The sequence below is a fragment of the Diceros bicornis genome, chromosome 14, assembly GCF_020826845.1.
Source record: "Diceros bicornis minor isolate mBicDic1 chromosome 14, mDicBic1.mat.cur, whole genome shotgun sequence".
Classification (NCBI taxonomy): Eukaryota; Metazoa; Chordata; class Mammalia; order Perissodactyla; family Rhinocerotidae; genus Diceros; species Diceros bicornis.
In genome coordinates, this window is record NC_080753.1 from 25,351,903 (window position 1) to 25,371,876 (window position 19,974).

The window sequence follows — 19,974 nt, forward strand, 5'->3', positions numbered from 1 at the left end:
TGGATGCTCCAGCCCTTCCTGAGCTATTCTGTATTTATGGTGGATGTGCAGCACTGGAATACAAATCCTACACCGAAATTTTGTCTATTAGTTATAGAATACAACTTTTGATTATTAAATTCGGTGATAAGAAGACCAAACCATTCTGGTGATCTTTGGCTTACGCCAAACTGGACATTCTTTAAGATGCTGCTATGAAGACACCATGAGAACCATTTGACTCAAAGTTTGCAAAAATCTTCAAAAGTAATTAAAAATTGTAAAAAAGCTGTTAAAAATGATTAATAAGTAAGATTTGTCAGTAGCTTCTAAAGTTGAATATATGCATATTCTGTGACCTAACAGCGGTGTCACTCTTGATGGGTATTTGAGTGGTTTCTAGTTTGCTTTTAAAAAAAATTACAAATAGATTGGGTAAATAAATTATAGTATATTCATACGATGGAATAAAATGCTGCACTGAACATGAATAACCATTGCTACACGTAATAATAGGGATGACTTACAACCTCACTGCTGAGCCGAAGAAACCAGCGTATAATTATTTGTACTATATTATCCATTTCTATAAAGTTCAAGACAGACAGAACCTTGAGGGAGGGGGCTGTGGTTGGAGGGGGACATGGCGAAAGGCTCTAGGGGTTGGGAACATTCCATATCTTGATCTGGGTGTTGACTGCACAGGTAAGTTCACTTTAAGATCTTCCATCTCGTAGGGCTCTTATGATGTCTGAACTTTTCTAGGTGCATATTTCAATAAAAAGTTTACTTTAAAAAAAACTACTTATGAAAGTTTCCAGCAATTTATGTTGGCCGGGATAGTTTTTCTAAGGTTGATAAGCTGCTTGAAAAATTTGCAAAGGAATCTTCAAAAAAAAAAGCTAAAATGTTGGCCAAACAGAAGATGACAAGAGTTCAAAGGAAATCAGTGTATATTGGAAAACTCCCATATGCAATGCAGACATTTTAGATATATTCATAAGAAAAACATATTCATGAATGTACTTATAGGAATATGTTTACATTTGAAACTATATTCCTCTTGACTACATTCAGTGAATGCGTTCATAATGAGAATCGGTAAATTTGGTATATTCAGCAATGAACACATTCATAAGAATATGTTCATGAATATATTCATAGAAGAATTGGTAAATTTGTCAAATTTGATGAATTGGCTTTTGGAAAATTGACCCAGAGGCCCTGCTAGGGGGTGTGGGGTGGGGCGGGTGTCAGCAGCTCACCAACCAGCTGGGATGGGCCATTCAGCTCTTCCAGGAATATTTCCTGGCAGAACTGGAAACAGGAATATGCACCCCAACTCCTGCACAAGCCTCTTGTCTCCACCTCCAGTCAAGCCCATGGACCTGATGCCATAAGATACAACTTCAGCCACCTCTTCCCAACTCTTGGAGGGAAGAGACCTCCAGACCATTCTAGAATAGGAGCCATTATGACCGTAGGGCAATTATTAATTTCCTCAGCAGGCTTTGCCATCCCAAACACGTCTCACTCTGCTTAGCTTGATATTAAAGGGAGACTATTCCTGAGCATCCACAAACTCTTAGGGAGAGCTTAGGAGTGGTCTCCTGGGAGCAGGAAGTTATCTGAGATTAAACCTACCCGGTGGCTAAACTACTCTGGTTCCATAGCTCCAAATGGCAATTGCTCACATTTGCTCCACGGACCCAAGACACGCACATAGTTGAGCACATGTGTTGGAATGAATCCCTATCTGTGCCTCATGCCCCAAAGGCAGTCAGCAGCAGGACAAAGAAAGTTGTGTGATGGTGAGGATTCACCCATCACCAGGGCAAGAGGTGCCGCCAGACCTACTCCCAGAATCCTCCCCAAAGCAGCCCATCAAACTCCAGGAAGGGCCATTCTCTGGACTGAGCATCCCAGAGAGTGCTGGCCAGCCCTGGTGTCCAGCAGAGGGGGCCCATGCTCTGTTCTGCCCCCAGCCTGTCCCCCAGCATCCTGGACACAGGCTGTCTTGTCCCACTCTGCTGATCCTGTCCTTACCACCTCTCCTGCTTCTCCCCTCCTGGGCCCACATGGCGGCCCACCATCATAACCACCTGCCTTTTCCCCTAGCTCCCTAGCTCCCTGCCCCTCAGCCATCCCCACAGGAAGTTCCAGGGAGATGCCCTCTGGGAAGTGCTACAGGACAAGAGAGAAAGGATGGATTCTGAAGAATGACATCTGTGTTCCAATCCCAGATCTACCACCCATGAGTTAACAGGTCCTTGAGCAGCTATCATATCGCCACTTAGAGATCACAGGATGGTGCACCCATAGGGTTGTGAGGACCAAATAAGACCATCCATGTGGATTGTTCCACACAGTTCTTGGCACGTGGTTCTCATTTAATTACAAAGTTCTTATCTGGAAAAGGCCTGTGTAGGAGGGGTTCCCCAACCCAGAAAATCAGATGCTCAATTTCCCACTTTCTGAAGAGCCCGCACTTAGTGTCCAGAGGTCCTCTATGAGTTTAGTACCTGCCGAGCAGGGTAAAGACGGATGAGCTCACTGCGTGTGGGGCACTGTTCTAGGTGTTTGCTATTATCATGATTTTTTCAGCACTTCTGTCCCATGCTGGGGCAGATGTCAACAGACCCCCCACCTTGGAGAGTTGGCATGCCGAGGTACAGGGAATGTGTTGCATGGCTGGCACATGTGCTAATATAAACAAGCACAATTATCTACAAAAATCAAAGTTTTAAATTTTGTCCTCGACTGTGGTTTTTTGGGCGGATCAAGAAGAAGGAAAGAGTTTTCCTCCACCCCTGCTCATTGACTCCCACCCCCGGGCCTCTCCAGATGCTCCTCCCCTCCAGGCCTCCTCCACACCCTCAGCCGTACCTTCTACTTTGGGCTTGGCCTCAGCTAGCCGCTCCTGGAACTTCTTCTTGAAGAAGAGGGCCTGCAGTCGCTGCTGGTAGTGGTCAATCCTGTGGACAGGGCGAGCTACATCATGAGTTGGCCCCCCCAGCCCCAGCTGCCAGCGCCAGCCTCCTCCTTAGCCTGCGTCCCCCCCAGCCCCTCCTGCCATGCCCGCTGCCCAGACCTGCTCATGTCATAGAGGAAGCGGTCAGCACGGGCCATCCGCTCGATCTCATGCTTGTGCTCCTCGAGGAGGTCAATGTCGCTCTTCTCCGGGATGAACTTGAGGAGCTGCAAAGAACAGGTGAAGGTCAAAAGGGAAACTGGTGAGAAGGCGATATGGGGGTGCAGCGCATGGAAGCCCATACCCTGACCAGGCTCAAGATGGGGAGGAGTCCCCTTAAAAAAGAGAGGCATCCTCCTGTGGATGGTTTACATGTCATCTGCTCGAAGGAGGTGACAGGGCACCCAGCTCTAGGCTTCTTTAAAAAAAAACAAAAAAATCGAGATATAACTTACATGCAGTAAAGTACACTATTCTTAAATGTACAGCTCAATGATTTTTTAAACCAACTTTATTGAGCTCTAATCTACATAAAATAAAATGCATCCATTTTAATTGTGCAGTTCAATGAGTTTCGACAAAACTATCCACCCATTGAAGCACCATCCAGATTAAGATACAGGAGATTTCCATCCACCCAGAAAGTTCTCCTGCACTACTTCAATAAGCCAACCCACCCCCTCCCCCCAATATAGCCTCTCAACTGAATTCTACCACCTTAGATTAGATGTGCCTATTCTTGAACTTCATATAAATGGACTCATACTGTGTGTCCTCCTGGTGTTTGGCTTCTTTCACTCAACATAACATCTGAGATTCATTCATGTCGTAAGTATTGGTAGTTCGTTTTTATTCACTGCTGAGTAGTATTCTATTGTAGGAATATACCATGGTCTATTCACTTTCCTATTGATGGACAGTTGGGTTGTTCACAGTTTGAGGGTTTTATAAATACAATTGTTATAAATATTCTCATGTATGTCTTTTAGCCAGCATGTGTACTCATTTCTCCTGAGTGTGTACCCAGGAGCGGGACTGCAGGACAATAGGGTAGGTGCCTGTTTAGCCTTGGTGTGCACTGCCTGCCAAATCATTGTACCAAATGAGAATTCCAGTTGCTTCACGTCCTTGTCAACACTTAGCATTGTCCATCTTCTTAATTTAGCTGTTCTAGTAGGTGTGTGGTGCTACGTCACTGTGATTTACCATATTTCTCTGAGGACTAATAGTATTAAGCATCTTTTACTGTATTTCTCTGATGACTAATAATATGTCCATTTGGAAATTCTCTTTCATGAAGTAATTGTTCAAGTCTTTTGCTCATTTTTAAGTTGAGCTCTTTGTCATTTTCTCACTGATTTGTAGAGTTACTGACTCCGAATATGAGATCTTTGCTAGATACACATAAGGCAGATATCTTCCAAGGTTTGGCTTGTCTTTTCACTCTAGCAATAGTGCCTTTTGATGAGCAGAGTTCTTTTAAAAGTCCAGTTGATGGTCATTTTGTTTGGTGTTATCTAGGTTTCTCTTGAAGGACACAAAAAATTGAGGTGGAAGAGATTTGGGGAAGATCTGACTATGGGTCACTCTGACATTGCCTTAAGACCTGTGGGGTATCATACCTCATATTTCCTTTCGAGGGCCTCAATCTCCTGGAAAAGATGCCTTTTCTGGCCTCCCCTCAGAAAGGCTGGCACAGGGGAGTTTCTATAAACCTTTCCCCTCGCTCCTCCAGCCCATAGCCTGATTTTTCCTTGAATAGCTGCCCCCCTAGTTTCAGCCCCCCTCCCTGCCCGGGGCCTCACCTGCTCCAGCATGTCCTTGGCGAGGTCCTCCTGCTCATCCATCTTCAAGATGGCCTGCCGGATCTCCTCGTTAGAAAGCTTCAACCTATGGCAACAGCCCAGCCCTTGAGCAGCCCGGCCTGGCCCTTCTGCTCAGGATAGACCCCAGACCTTCTCCTCCTGAAGACAGAGCCCCAGCCTTCTCTCTCCCTAAGTGAACATTTGACAGTACTCCCTCCTCACCTCCTCTGCAAAGCCTCCTCAGAATACACTAACGTGGTTCACTCCATGATTCCATAATGAGCTATTTTAGTTTCTAAATGGAGACCTGAGTCTTGAGTCTCTGGTCTCTCGCTTGAGTGTCTGTCAGAGCTGATAGGGACATTTGGAAGTAAAAGGGCCATCGTGAGTGTAGACTGAGAGACAGGGCAAAGGATTTCTGATCCTTCTCCTTCTCTTCATGCCTGAGGTATCTACAGCAGCTCCATGGGAGGATGGGAATTTGGGCAGGCCACTCGGGGGGCATTTTCCTGCTTCCTCCATTCTTAGAAGACAGAATAGTTCTCAGTCATCTGACAGCGCCTCAGCTCCCACACAGCTGTTCCAGTCCGTCTTGCTGTCTGGGAGAGGGAGAAGCCACCTCCCACACATGCGTGTGTGCACGTGCACACACACAGCCCTTCCCCATCCGCTCCCGATGCACACTCACTGGGAGCCCTGGGGATGCAGAACTCTCCCCACCATCAAAAGGGAGAAACTGAGGCCTGGGGCTTTGTGGCAGGAAAAGGGGGTGGATGTCCCAGAGGTGGCCTAGGCAGTACTAAGAATAGCATGGGAGGTGGTGCCCTTTGACCCTGACTCAGGCCGGAGGCCCGCACAGAAGCTGTGCTGTTAGCACAGATACTGCCCTGTTTGTTCTGCAGCCGTGGGAAATGCTTGGGGGCTGAGATCATGCTGCTCTGTGGCCTAAGCCAAGCGAGGCCCTCCATGGGCTTAGAGCAACTCCACTGCTAGACGCTGACCAGGCTAGTCAGGGCCTGTGATGGGGCATTTCCTGTCTGCAGAGCCCTGCACTGCTGCTCAACATGGGCTCCGGGACAGGGTTCTAGATCAGCCCCTCCCCCCAATTCCCAGGGTACAGCAGAGAGGGAGAGACCAGAGGCTGCTATCTCCCTGTTCCTCTGCCACCTCTCTCCCCCAGGCATTCAAGTAAACCATCGCCCTTGCTCTAGCCCCATCTCTGGTCCCTGCTTCCTGGGGGGCTCATTCCCTCCCACCTATCATGGGGCAGGGGCTGAAGAGGCAGGGCGAGCACATACTTGGAGAGAAGGATGATGCAGTTCTGAGCCCTCCGGCCATCAATGACCGACAGCTCTTTGACCTTGCGGGAGGCCAGGTAGATGTCCTCGGTGGAGCCCAACTCCTTCTGCAACCGACAGGCCAAGTGGAAGGGTGAGGTGTGTGTCTTCCCCAATCGTCTTCTTGCCCACCTCCCAGGAGCCACCCCCCTACCAACCAGGGAATGCTCCTGGTGTGAGAGGAAGAAAGAAAGGAAAAGAAAAAGGAACGAGAGAGGAGGGTAGTTAATAACCCACTCTAGTGGGAGGCATCTGGGACTTTCCATGGGCTAGAATGGGTTGGGGGGGGGGCAATGAGGAACTCCTCTTTTTTTAGAGATTTCCCTCTCTGGGCAAACTAGAGAAGGAGCTATTCCGATGGAGGGGGTGACCGATCCCTGTGGCTTCGGGGAATGTGATATGATCTACCACACCCTCAGAGAATCAACCTCCACTCCCACGGCCCCACTCAGAGAGCCTCCCCAAGCTGATGATCCGAAGCTGGTTTTAAGTCCCCACATGGCCTCAGTTCCCGGACCCCTGGGACTTCAGGCACAACCCAATGGGCCCAGAGTACAGGGCATCCACAAGTTCAGAGGTGGGGAAACTGAGGCAGAATTCCACGTAGAATTCTCTCCTCTGGGGTTCCAGCAGGCAGCTTCCCAAGAAATCAAAGATTCTCCCTGCTTCTCTTGGGCCGCTGGTGAGGTAGACAGGAGGCTAGTCCTTACTCTGGGAGGTCCCACCAAGCACATGCTCTATGTTACACAACTCCAGAGGCCGCCACTCACATCACTGTCTTTATCAATTGTGCCCAGAAATTGTGCAGTGCCCAGCCTGTGCAGTCTTACGGGATGGCCTTGCCTTGGGCTCAGTGGGTAAGACAATAGATCTAGACTAGACCTTTCTCCTCCTTCCAATATTCACCCCCTTGCTGGCAGGGGTCTGTTTATGTTATCTCCCTCTCCTACCTTTCTTATTTCTCTTTGGGGACCCACCCCCATGCCTCCATGTATGGATGGGTAATAAGGTAGAAAGAAGGATGGACAAGCCCTCTCTTTTGGGCCCAGAACAGGGCAGCAGCCCAGGACAGTAGTTAAAAATTGGAGATCCAGAGTCCCAGGAGTGACTCACCTGCTGAGAAGGATTAGTTATCAGCTCCTAGGCAGGCAGCAGCCACAGCCAACAGAGAATTAAACATGCACAATGTTAGCCAAGAGTTTCAGGGACCCAGGAACAGTAGGAGAGACAGGGGGACCCTCAGCATCTACTCTGTCTGCCTCATCCCAATAAGACCCCCATGGCTGGAGACAGAGACCTGGAAGTAGCCCTGACCAGGAGCTGCATCTAGCAGACATGCGCTCACAGAGAAGTCAAACAAAGCAGAGAGCAGGCAGCATCTCCCACCTGCCCCAGGCCCAGGGGCACCACCACTTCCCAGCTGGGGCAGACCAGGCCCCAGAGCTTCCCCACCCCAGGCCTTGACTGTGTTCTTCCCTCTCCTCTGCTGAGAATCTGCCCCTGGATGAGTTCATCTCTCTATCAGGGGAGGAGACACAAATGAACTTGAGCTGGAAGCACATGAAAGTCGTGTTCACTGAGGCAGAGGAGGGCAAGCGTCCCTGAATTTTGCCCCTCACCCCTTGTCTGTCCTTTGATCTCTAAGGGAGCTGAGGGCGCAGAGCCCACACCTGGTTCTCCCTTCCTGACCCTGATGGAGTTGAAGTCACTAACTCAGGACCTGCAGAGGGCACAGAGGGAAGACCACAGCTCATAGGACCACCCTTGCCCCACGCACCCAGGGACCCAAGACAGGGAGAGGAAGGGACCAAGGCAACATGGCCTCCGGGATCTCTCCAGCTCTGCCGCTATGAATTTAGCCCAGAGTCTGGACTACAGTTGAATGACAGTAGTCTGGGTGTGCCCAACCCCCAAACAGGGGACTGGACTGAGTGGGCTCAAAGAGGCGAGAGGTGACAGAATAGTTTCCATCTTAACTCTTCTCCACTCACCAGGCCCAGCTTGTCTTAAACCCCATGGCCCCTCTTTCCCCACTCGCCCTCATCCCAGCCCCACCTCAGAGCCTTGGAGACTAGGTGGGCTGGGCTGGAACCCTGGCCCAGAGGAAGACTCTCAAGCCAGGAGGAGACTTGATTGGCCATGCTGATCCATCCCTTGCACACACTCCATCCATCCCCAGTGCCCAACCCGCAGCACTGATGCACAGGAGCCCCAAGAGCTCAGAACTCCTCCCAGCTCCAGCCAGGCCACAGCTGCCACCCGTGGCCATGCCAGCCTGACATGGGCGTGGGGCTAAAAACGCTTCCTAGAATTAGGGGTAGAGATTCAGATGGCTTGAGAACCTACATTTTAAATAAACAACCATCTGGTTTTTCTAGAACTCCAAAACAGGGTTTCTAGGACTCCAAAACATCCGCACCCCACCCCCTTTGGCTAGCCCCCCTAGGAATAGTCACATGTGCCCTCAGTAGTGTCTGCTCTCAGGAAGGGTCATCCACAGGTCTGGACTTGGCAGAAAGCAGCAGGGAGCCTGGCCATAACATCCAGCCGCTTCCCAGGGCCCAGGAGGGCACAGACCCCATTCACTGGCTCCTGGGAAAGTTCTCAGGGCTGGGACCCTGGGCTCAGCAGAGAAAACACAGAAAAAAAAATGGCACAACCCGGAGAGGAGACAACCCCTTAGAGGCAGGCCAGAGAGAAAGCGAACATTCTAAGGCTTCTAGGCTAGTAATGCCCAAATTGGACTTGGAGGAAAGGTCCCCAGATGTGTAAGCTACAGGCAGATTCCTGGGCCTCAATTCATCTCCTGACTCATGTTCATTTGAGGATGAGGTCTGAGAATCAGCGTTTTTGGCAATCCCCATGGTACTGCCTCGGGAATGCCCTATGTCCCGCCATCAACCCCACTCCCCCTACTGCCGCTGGAAGATCAGGCTTACTGGTCAGCCGTCTGTACACAGTGTCTGTAGAGCAAAGCCCAGGGCCTCTCCCGACCTGCCCAGGCCGAGCCCCAGGCCTGGTCCCTCAACTTAGGCATTACCCACCTCTGTGTAGGACCCTTGCATTGAACCCCTAATGTGATGTGGGGTAGCGCCACCTTCCTTGAAATATTAACATTTTCTGTTTAACTGACTTGTGGGGCTGTTGGGAGATGGGATTATGGTGGAGAAAGTGGTTTGAAAAGTTATCATGCCTTCTAGGTACGTACAGTCCCTAAATCCTGGAGCCAAAGAAAGATCAGGGTCAACAGTGGCCAGGCCCTGCGACTCTACATCCAGTGCTCCAGGACGAAAGAGAGAAATGGAAAAAACACTATTTCATCACTTGATGTGTGAAAACAAACTGTAATCCAATGGGATGTTTCCCCTACTGCACCGCACACCTCTAATTGACATCTATGTCCCCTGCAAGCATGTGGTACCTGACAAAGAATGAAATCATTCAGTATACATCTGAGGGAGGGCGGGAGGGGCTGAGGGTTGGGTTCAAGAGGTGTAGGTGAAGTCAAGACTAGAAGTCAAGACCCAAGACACTAGAGGGGGCAGGGTCTTACCTGGTGCCTCTGATAGGCTGAAAACATTTTTTCAAAGTCTTCTAGGTCCAGGATCCGAAACACCTGCATGTCATCAATCTCATTCCATACGGTGCCAGGGACACGTTCCTAAGAGTGAGGGCATGGAGAAGGCCCCATGGTTGACTCAACTCCTTCATTATGGATATGGCCAATGCCTCCTAACCCCACCTGCCCCTCAACTGCACATGTATGACAGCCAGGCTTTCAGGCCTTCAGAAGGGGGTCAGTTCCTCCCCTCAACCTCCCCCCACCAACACTCTGCTCCAGGGTAGAGGCCAGAGACAACCTCTTTCTCCTCCCCTTTGCATGGGACCATATGTAAGAATGTTCCAGAAATCAACGGGACTGCAAGAGTGATGGGTGGGTAAGTACGAAAGGGGGATGCGCTACACTCCTTCCAGAAAAATAAAAACAAAACCAATGTTCTCAGGGCACTCTCCCTAGAGGTCAGGCTTGGCTGGAACCATTAGAAGGAATAGTGCCCACACATACTTGGGATCCTCAAAGCCTCAGGGCTGACTCCATTTCCTGTGTCTGAGATGGTCATTTTCTCTCCCGGGGGTCTTCCTCCCACTGTCCCAGATTCCCAGAAAGTGGACAAATGCCAAAGGCTGGAATATGCTGGACCCTATAGTGACTGCTGAGGCCAGCAAGATTCTGCCACAATTCCCCGTCGGTCAGACCTGGGGAAGGTGTCCCACCCCTTATGACTTGGATGGGCCCAGGGATTTCTATTCCAAGGTCCCTCAACTTAGGCATCGCCCACCTCTGTGTAGGACCCTTGCATTGAACCCTGACCCCAGAGATCTGCGGAGGAGCTGTTAGCCAAGCCCAGAATCCCCCAGTGGTCTTACAACACCTTGATAATGGCTTAGAGGACAGAGAGCAGGGTCCCCTCCAAGATGCTCCACTTCTCTCCTCCCAGGAATCCTCACCTCATCCAGAGTTTTGCTGTCTTCTAAAATAGAATCTCCCCACCTTCCTCCTCCTGGAGGGCAGCCAGGGAACCTTCCCAATGCCGCCGCCTCCTCCCTCCATCTCCCCCTCAGCAAGGCTTGGAGAGAGAAACATACCTTTCACTCACTTTTATTTTCTTAAACTCTGGAAAGGGGAGGCTAGGCCAGAGCAGGGGGTGGGGACATTCCTGTGGCCTTCCTAAGGCCAGGGACCCTCTTGTGGAATGCCGGGCTGGGAAGCTCGGAGCAGCAAGGGATACAGGCAATTGGCCAAACCCAACACAGACGCATTCTTTTCATGACAGAAATAACCACTGTGTGTGTGTGTATGTGTATGTGTGTGTGTGTGTACACAGGAGCACACGTGGGGTCGGCGAAGGAGCCTGGGGAGAGGAGCTAGGCTCCTGGAATAGGGTGCGTGGGAGGCAGAGAGGAGACGGTAAGGGGAATTGAATTGGGGAAGGCAAGGAGGGGAAACTTCTAATTCATTCCCCATCTAAAACTAAGCCTGGGGTGGAGGTGGGTGCAGTGGGAATGCCCATAGGGGTAGAGCTTCCCACTGCTCTTCATTCCTGGGGAGGCCAGCACAAGAAGAAAGGGCTGGAATGGGAGAGCTGGATGGTCAGCACCAGGAAGAATTTCCCATGAGACAAGAGGCTGAGCATCCAGGCTCTCCCTCACTTCTTCTCACTCTCCTTTCCCCGTACTCGCCAGAAAGACTCAGGTCTCCTCATGGAGGTGTAGCTGAGGTCTGGAGCCAGAGAGAGGTACATCATTCCTAGTACTCTCCACATCCTAAACATCACAAAGTCCTCCTGATGTGCCCTCCTTGTACAATAATTCTCAAATTTGTTACACCTCTCTCTCTGGCGAAGACCTCATCACCTCCAGTCTAGATTCCTGGGGCTTCTGCTTCTAGAGACGACCTTTACATGCCGGGGAAATCTTTCTGAGAAACACTTTTCATTCTGTGTCCTTCAGAGGGCATTTGGGGTGAGACAGACCTAGCCAGCTTAGTCTCCCGGCCTCGTCAAGATGTGGGACTGTTGGACAATGTGTGGGGTGCTGTTCTTTTCCCATGTCACATAAAAGGAAACTGAGTCTCAGTGATGCTTACCTGACTGAACTGAAGTGAGGATTCGGCCAGATAACATACTTAAAGCACACGTGGCAGTGCCACCAATAATTAATCTGATATTATTAAGGCTCTCTGTGTGTCAGTCACTGTTCCAAGCACTTCATATGTATTAAGTCAATTAATCCTGACAACAATCCTTTATACAGATATCATAGTTACCACCATTTTACAGATCAGAAACCTAAAGCCCAAATGATGAAATGGTTTGCCTCTAGCCACACAATTAAAAGTTTTGGTCTGGGTAACAGGTTCTCAAATATTACCTGATGCCCCTCCACTCCACTCTGCTGAGAAATGTCTGCAACTCCTACAAAAGCTCCCCATTGCATATTCCACCAAATCTATACCTTCCAGTCTAGGAATGAAACTCTGCCCTGCTCTGGGTCCCAGAGGAATTTACATAGATTTTATTATCACTGGACCCCAGAGAAAATCCTAAGCACAATATGATGAAAATGCTGCAAAAATATTAGTTGCTTTGTCTGTCTTCCTTAATTGCTGAGGTGCCTAATCAACTTTTAATTACATTTTTAAAACCTTAAAGATAAGTTATAAGTACAGGAGACTAAAAAATTTCTTTTTTATTATAATAAAAAATATTATTTCTGATCATGAACAATGAACATTTCCACACGGCCTATGGCTTTGGTTCTGCAGAGCTCTTTGCTCGTGTGCCGTTGGCCTTTCTGGCTTGCCTTGTGACCATGGAGAAGCATCACAGGGCACAACTGTGCAGTTGTCACAAACTTTAACAATGTAGCTTCAAAGTGCTATTAACAGGTGGCTCTAAAATTTTAATAACTCAGATTGGAGATGTTATCAGAGGCCCAAGAGACTACGAATGGGCTGTATTCATGCTTCATCTTTCTACCTAGATTATGAAACCAGAGGTAGAAGGAATCTTAGAGGTCATCTCACAGATGAGCAAACTGAGACAAAATGAGTGATTTCCGCAGGTCACACAGTTAGTTAGAGCCAAATCTCCTTCAATCCATCCCCAGTATCTCTAGGTGTTTCCTTGAACACACTTCCTGATTTGCCAAATCCAAAGCTTTTACAGGGCAATGTCATGTCTCATCTTTTATTATCATCTGTCACAGCCCCTAGAAAAAGCTTTACACAAAGCAGACCTCAGATTGACGGGCTAGCTGGTCTACCATGAGGAGAAGGCACCTAACGAATAGCTGACCACCTACTTAGGAATCTCGCCTCTCTTACCACTTAAGCCTCCACGAGCGAATTCAAGCTCACATAGAATGGTATAGTTATGAAATCCCCAAGAGTTAGTCCACAGGCCTATACGACAAGATCAGAGGGATCCTTTAGTCCCAGCTTCAAACTGTTGTTGAAGTTTGAGTATGGGTCGGGCTAACTGAACTCTGTTACCTTGTATGTGTTTACCTCAAGAACAAAGCCACTGGTCCTCTTAATAGGACATAGTACAGAATAAGAGGCAGGGCTTGACCCAGGCTGGACCTGGCCTTCAGTTACTGGGGGTCCAATGTGACCCAGAGCATCTCTACTCTATGTTCACGAAAGTCCAATAGAGGAATCAATTCCCACCCATGGACCTGGGATTGGTGATTATCAGTGGATAATATTCATGAGGGCCTCTCACTGCTGAGAAGTCTAGAAAAGTAGTCAATGTGTGCACTTTCCCCCTGGGAGGATGCCAAAATGGCTACATCTTGACCTCAAACTCTTCATTGTAAGGGTGCCTCAGCACCCTCGCCTTGTTAACCCTGTCATGGCCTCTTTGTTTCAATCCTTTGTACACATTGCCCTGATCTTGACCATCTCTAGACCTTAGCTCAAGACCTCTACCCACATCTTCCACCCTTTCCCTCAAATCAACTCTATCCTTAAAATTCTAGCCAAGCCCTTGTCTTAGCTAGAAAGCATTCCTGCTTGGCCCATGCCCATATCTCTATTACTCCATTAACCCTCAGAACACACATATCCATTTGTACATGGCTTTGCCAATGCAAGCACCACCACATAACAAGCCATCTCCTCCCAGTGTAGATGCTCTTTCCAGGGGACAGTGAGCTGCCCGGCATCAGCAACCCCATCTTCGGCAACCACATCTTCGGCAACCACTGTGTCTACCCTACCCCCACCAAAGAAAGAACCCCAGGTGGAGATCTGCAGACAATGGGCAGTCAATCCACGGGGCCGGCTGCCACAGGCTGTAGGAGAATGGATCCACTGACCTCCTCCTTGTCACTCACCTCATTCAGCTTGACCCAGTTGAAGGACTTCAGTGGGTGGGAAGGCTGGGGGACACACTTCTTCCTGAGTGGGATATCACTGCTGGGGAAGGGGTCTGGAGGGAGAGGCAGGCCCATGCTGAAGCAAGGTGGGGCACCAGGGGGAGTGGGAGGCCCCCCAGGTGGAAGGGGTGGTGGTGGCGGTGGGGGGCAGCAGGCAAATGGTAGAGGGGGCGGGGGTGGAGGCAGGTCGTTGGTTGTCATCGAGGAAGACAAGGTAAGTGGGCCCCCAGGGGGAGGTGGGGAAGATACAGGTCCTGTCTGTGGGAGACCAGAAAATCAAAATAACAGAGCCATCAGCAATGATGCCTGTCAGCGCCCCCACTCCCGACTCCTTACCCTATTCTCCACTACATTAGACCCCAAATCTTGCTCTCGCCTCCCACACACAGTTAGCCCCCATTTTCTCTCTCTGTATTATAAACATCCAACACAGACACGTAAGTCAAACACTCATACACAGACACTGGACAAAGTCATCGTCATCACAAGAGCTGCAAGACTAGGATTGGTACACACAGTCATGTAGGCTACTGCCTGCACAAGGGCATCCAGCAGAGAGGGGCAGGGGAGCCAAAATCCCACCTGTGCTCTGCTTCCAAGGTGTGTTTCCCGGGACAGTGTCACTCAGAGGAAGGAGCATTATTTTTTCTAATTAACACAAACAGCCTCAGGGCTCCCCCTTATCCTGCCCTGAGATCCCCTCTCTCTTCTCCCTCATCCAGGGGTCCTCGACGCCTCCCCACACCTGCTCTTTCGACCCTATCCTGAAGGTCTCGGCTCAACTATGTCAAAGGAGAGGAGGATGGCCACGTACTGAGATTTCACTGAGTTGGGCTACCAGCTCTGCCACTTGTCCTCGAGCCTGGCGCAGCTCCTGGGACTCGCGGGCCAGCTTGTCCTTCATCTTGTTCAGCGTCCGCATCATCTCTTCCTTCTCCAATGTCTTTGTCTCACATTCTCGCTCTTTCCTCTCCAGCCTGCTCACCAGTTCTGTATGTTCTGGAATAGGGGTGGGACAGGAGGGGGAATGAGAAAAGAGAATGTGACTGTGTGTGTCCTTCTCCAAAGGAAGGGATGCGTCCTCAGCTGGGCAGGGGAGGCGGTGTGTGGAGCGTGCAGCAGGTTCAGGCAGAGCCCCTCACCTTTCCGGAACTTCTCTGCCTGGTCTCGCCACTGTTTCACTTCATTCTCATTGATGAGCCTGGTGGGGAGCAGAAGGAAGGGGCAATGTGACAGTTGACAGCTGGCTCACAGCCTCCCAGAAGACATGTCATCTTCTTATTCCCCACATTGGTGACCATATCTCCAATTCATCCAGCCACATTGAGGCTAAGATTTTAACTCTCCAGGTCCCCATCCCTGCCCAGCTCTCATTATGTATCTCTCATGGACGGCGAGAGCTTGAAAGGATCCTTAGATACCTTGTAATCCAACTCCTCGTAACACAGTTGAAGCTCCTGAGACCAGAGATGGAGACAACAGCTAACTAATGGTAGAACTAGGACTAAACCTCAGACTTCCTACAGTTGCATAATGACTTGTACCCCTTTGTAAAAATATATTTTCGCCCCCGAGAGAGATCAAAATATTGGCCCAACCATGGTCCAGTCTTCCAAAGACTGATGTGTAAGAGCAAGAGATATCGCCCACCCCATCAACACAGAATGAGTGTGTTGAGGCTGAAAAGGGATATGTCTAAACTATACTAGTGGTTACTAGTGGAAAGGTGGGTAGAAGGGGTTAGAAGAGAAACAGAACAGAGAAAAGAAGCCAACCATCTCTCACACACACACACACCCTTCCCACTGCACCGCCCCAGCCCCAGCCCAGGGAGGAGAGAGATTTAGGTTACAACAAATCTAGGATGATCATTCACATCTGAGACTAGCACTTCTAGTAGCAGGTCTGGGACTACGTGGGCAGTTGAAAGCAATCTTAGGACATCCATTGCCCAAGAAGCAGCAACTTCACTGCACCTGAGGAGTTTTCATCCGGAAAAGAGGAAAAGCTTCTGCACTAAATAGTGTAAATAATTAGCAGAAAATAAAATACAGCTGCATTTTGATTACTTTACTAGTTGTACTTGTCCAACTAGGATTTTAACTACATCAACACCCAACTACTTGTGCAAATGAAAATAGTAGCCTGACTAGTTCAACAATCATTTTTTGCTTGGCTTTGGAATGCAATAGAATGAATCAGTGAGAGCCAATTTACCTCCTTTAGGGCAACTGGCTCAGACTCACACTGAAAGTTAAGTAAAAGTTTAAAATTAAAAATCAGTGTGTTAATATAAGGTCTGATTATTAATTGACTTGAAATATAGTTCTCTGTGTTTCTCTATACCCGGGGTCAGTCAAAGATGATAAGCCAGGCGAGCAGACTCTGACCCCCTGTCCAACAGCCTCATGGTTACGCAGCCATGCTCTGTATCACAGCCGGCAAACTTTCTGTAAAGGGCCAGAACAAACATTTCAGGTTTTACACGCTATGTACAGTCTCTGTCGCATATTCTCGTGTTTGTGTGTTTTTAACAACTCTTTTAAAGTGTGAAAACTGTTCTTATCTCATGGTCCATACAAAAACAAGCTGGAAGACTGGAGTTAGCCCACAGGCCATAGCTTGCTGATCACTCCTCTGCGATAATGTGTTTAAATTCCTTCTCTATCCACTCTGTGCAGTGGATCCTTCAGAGTTGAATACACCCACTAGAAACCTGTGCTGTCCAATATGGTAGTCACTAGCCATATATCATGTGGATAACTGAATTTAACTAAAGTGAAATAAATTTAAAATTCAGTTCCTCAGTCACACTAGCCAACGTCAAGTGCTCAGTAGCCACCTTTGGACAGGGCAGACATGGAACAGGTCCGTGATCTCACAGAGTTCTATTGGGCATTGCTGCTCAGACCTATTTGGAGTGCCTGGTTTGAGAGAGGGAGCTGAGGTTTCCCTGGTGAGGCCCCGAGTAGGAAAGAGACAGGGCGGGAGGAGGAAGACAGGTGAGGGCTGGCCACTGCTCACATGTTGACAATGTTCTTGACGTTGAAGTTCTCCAAGGGAGCCAGGTCAGGGTCCACACCCCTCTCATCCTGGAGGACAATCTGCTGGAGGATGCGGTCCAGGAGCTGCCACTGCTGGAAGTAGCCACCATTCCGCTTGTCTGAGGGACAACAGGTTATCACATCGTTACTGGGCCCTGGAACCCCTGGGGCCCCATCCTAGAGTCACTGTCTGGGCCCAGGCTGGTAAGACACACCCTTCCTCCCCTTGGCAAGCTCCCAGTCTGATGGGACAGGCAACGCAGTGGCTGATCACAGAGACTCACAAATCCAGTTATTTCTTGATTATCTGCAACTGACTTTCTATGAATGTGTCAACTCTTTTGACATATTTCTCTACTCCCTGGAATGCTTTCTGGCTGCCTTTCTTCCCTGTTGGTACCCAGAGCATCCTATGCCTTGGGAATGCAAATTGCTTTTTACATTATCTAAAAAAAGCACCTTTAAGAAAGTAAATCTGCTCCAAAATAGTACATGCTGAATAACGACATCTCCAGGGAAATTTTGAAAAAACATTGTTCTACAGAGAAAGATGAATGGAAACTAATTACAGGTATGCACTGAGAGGGAATCGAATGAGTTGGCGAAGTGTAATGGAATCCAGGCAGATTTCTTGGTGAAGGTGACCCTGAACTATGAAGGCAAAGGCTGTGTTGTGCCTGGTCTCACAAGGTCCCCCTCACATCCCCTCTAATCATAGTCTGGCTGGACATGGACTTTCTTTTCCTGTGACAGCCACAAGCTCCTCTTCCTTGGTTCTTGATCTCAAGCACTTCGTCTCTATTGACCACCAAGAGAGGTCAGCCAGTACAATCGATCCTGACCTCAAAGTCAAACCATCACGCCTACAAGGCGGAAGGTCATGTCTGCAAAGCCTGGCTGCAAAGAGCAGGGGCCCAAGTCCTGCGGCCTGGCCTCCCGGGGGCGTGTGCAGAGGGAGACTTGGTCACACTCACCAACCCAGGGAGGTCCCCACGCCTTGTCTCAATCTGCCCCGGGCCAGGGCTCAGGCCGGCTGAGGGAAGCGGCGAGTGTGGGCTACTCACAGGGCATCTGCAGGCAGTGGTGCAGGACAGACAGCAGGCAGGGGTAGGCCTCCGTGTGCTTCAGTTTCTTGTGGATCAGCTCAAACATCTGGGAAGCACTCTTGGTGTCGATGTGGACCTGGGGGAGCGGAGAGCGCAGTGAATACGGAGGGAGGAGGCAGCGGAGGAGAACAGGGGAGAGAAGACCCTGTTTCCATCCACTAAGCCCCGGCCCCTAGGAGAGCGTTCCTTCCCCTGCCTCTGGCCCAGGCTTAAAGAGAGAGAGAAGAGGAGGAGGGAGACGTGCTAATTCTATAAACCAGAGTTTCCCATACTTGGCTCTACTGGCATCTTGGACTGGATAATTCTTTGTGGTGGGGGGCTGTCCTATTCCCTGCAGGGTTTTTAGCAGCATCCCTGGCCTCCACCTATCAGATGCCAGTGGCGTCTTCCTCACACCTATGACAACTAAAAATGTCTCCAGACATTGCAGATGTCACCAGGGGCGGGGGGCGCAAAATCACCCCTGGTTGAGAACCTCTGATCCAAATGAAGGGAAGGAGGCAGGGGAATAGATGATTCAAGGAGCGTGTGGCATAGGTCCACAACCTGGGTTCAAATCCCAGGTCTATGTTGAGTTGTGTGACAACAGGAAAGCTCCTTATCCTGGCTGGCCTCAGCTTCCTTATCGATAAATCCAGGGCTTTTGTGAGCATGGAATGGGATGGTATTTGGTGACGGAAGCACTGCCCCAAAGTAGGTTTCGATTTGGATAGGGATTCTATAATACAAGATTTAAGCAGCAGAGTTGTGTATTTTCAGGATTACTAAGGCTAAAATAAAAATATGAATTTGTGTGCTAAGCATGATCCAGTTAGTGATGGAGAGAGGTGACTCAGGAATCTGCTAGAAGACAGGGGGAAAGTAGCCCAGGAGAGGCACGTGAGACTAATGATGTACAAGAACTGGCTCTCTTTCCTTTGGGGGTTGCAGTCTCCTAGGGGTAGATGCCCTACCAGGTGAGGCCCACCAGGTGAGGCTCATCAGAGCCAACATACTACCAGGGGTCCAAAGCAGGACGTGGCCATGGGGGCACCCACCAGGGAACCCAGCCAGCACTGGACCTACCCCAGCAGAGGATCAGGCGAAGTGGCCACCTGGGACCCCACTGCAGTCCCCCCAGCCCTGCGGCTCCTCACCATGTCAAACCTCCTGGCTAGCTCCAGGTCATCCTCATTCCGAACCATCTCGAAGAAGTCTAAATGCCTAGATAGGATGGGGTATAGACAGTACAGACATTACAGCCAGGACATCCCTGGTTGAGGGTTACAGCCCCTTCAAGCCCCCCACTGACTAAATCTGAAAGCTACATTCAGTATTCCTGGCTCCCAACAACCAATACCAGTAGTGCCCCCTACCAGCCAGTGTGAAAACAAAGAACACCCCCACATGTTTCCAAATGCCCCCTAGGGGGCAGTACTGCCATGGTTGAGGACTACTGGGCCCACCTGTCTTTAATATCAGAGATAAGATGGCAGGTCAGCAAAGAGGACAGGCAGGGGCATAGGTAAGACGTGGGACAAGAGGGTGGGAGAGCTGTCCACCTCCCCCCACAGCTGATCCTGAATCGATGCTGGGTATGGCAGGTGGTCTCCAGTGGGAAGGACAGCCTCCACGAAGGTCCTGACAATCCTCAAGCGAGGCAGAGGTTTGCAGTGGGGACGGGTGGCTTGGGCCTTACTTGTCCAGGATGGCATTCTCGTGCTGCCGGAGTTTGTCAATCACAGGCTGTATCCCTAGCATCAGGAACTCGTACCGTAGATGTAGGCGGAACTCCAGATTATCCTGGGGGTC

The 19,974-nt window shown here is 49.7% G+C and overlaps 1 protein-coding gene across 2 annotated transcripts in view; it reads right to left on the bottom strand.

Moving 5' to 3' along the window:
* Positions 1–19,974, bottom strand: part of DAAM2 (dishevelled associated activator of morphogenesis 2) — a 101,851-nt gene that overhangs the window by 7,133 nt on the left and 74,744 nt on the right. Inside the window, exons 8-20 of one of the 2 annotated variants that reach the window (XM_058554436.1) lie at positions 19,862–19,965; positions 19,320–19,386; positions 18,142–18,259; positions 17,058–17,196; positions 15,176–15,234; positions 14,848–15,032; positions 13,992–14,291; positions 9,646–9,753; positions 7,206–7,232; positions 6,054–6,160; positions 4,756–4,840; positions 3,071–3,177; positions 2,866–2,954 (exon numbers count right to left, since the gene is read on the bottom strand). In XM_058554436.1, coding sequence (XP_058410419.1) covers positions 2,866–2,954; positions 3,071–3,177; positions 4,756–4,840; positions 6,054–6,160; positions 7,206–7,232; positions 9,646–9,753; positions 13,992–14,291; positions 14,848–15,032; positions 15,176–15,234; positions 17,058–17,196; positions 18,142–18,259; positions 19,320–19,386; positions 19,862–19,965 — 1,495 coding nt within the window. The remainder of the gene's footprint in view (positions 1–2,865; positions 2,955–3,070; positions 3,178–4,755; positions 4,841–6,053; positions 6,161–7,205; positions 7,233–9,645; positions 9,754–13,991; positions 14,292–14,847; positions 15,033–15,175; positions 15,235–17,057; positions 17,197–18,141; positions 18,260–19,319; positions 19,387–19,861; positions 19,966–19,974) is intronic. The other variant, XM_058554437.1, reaches the window with a different exon arrangement.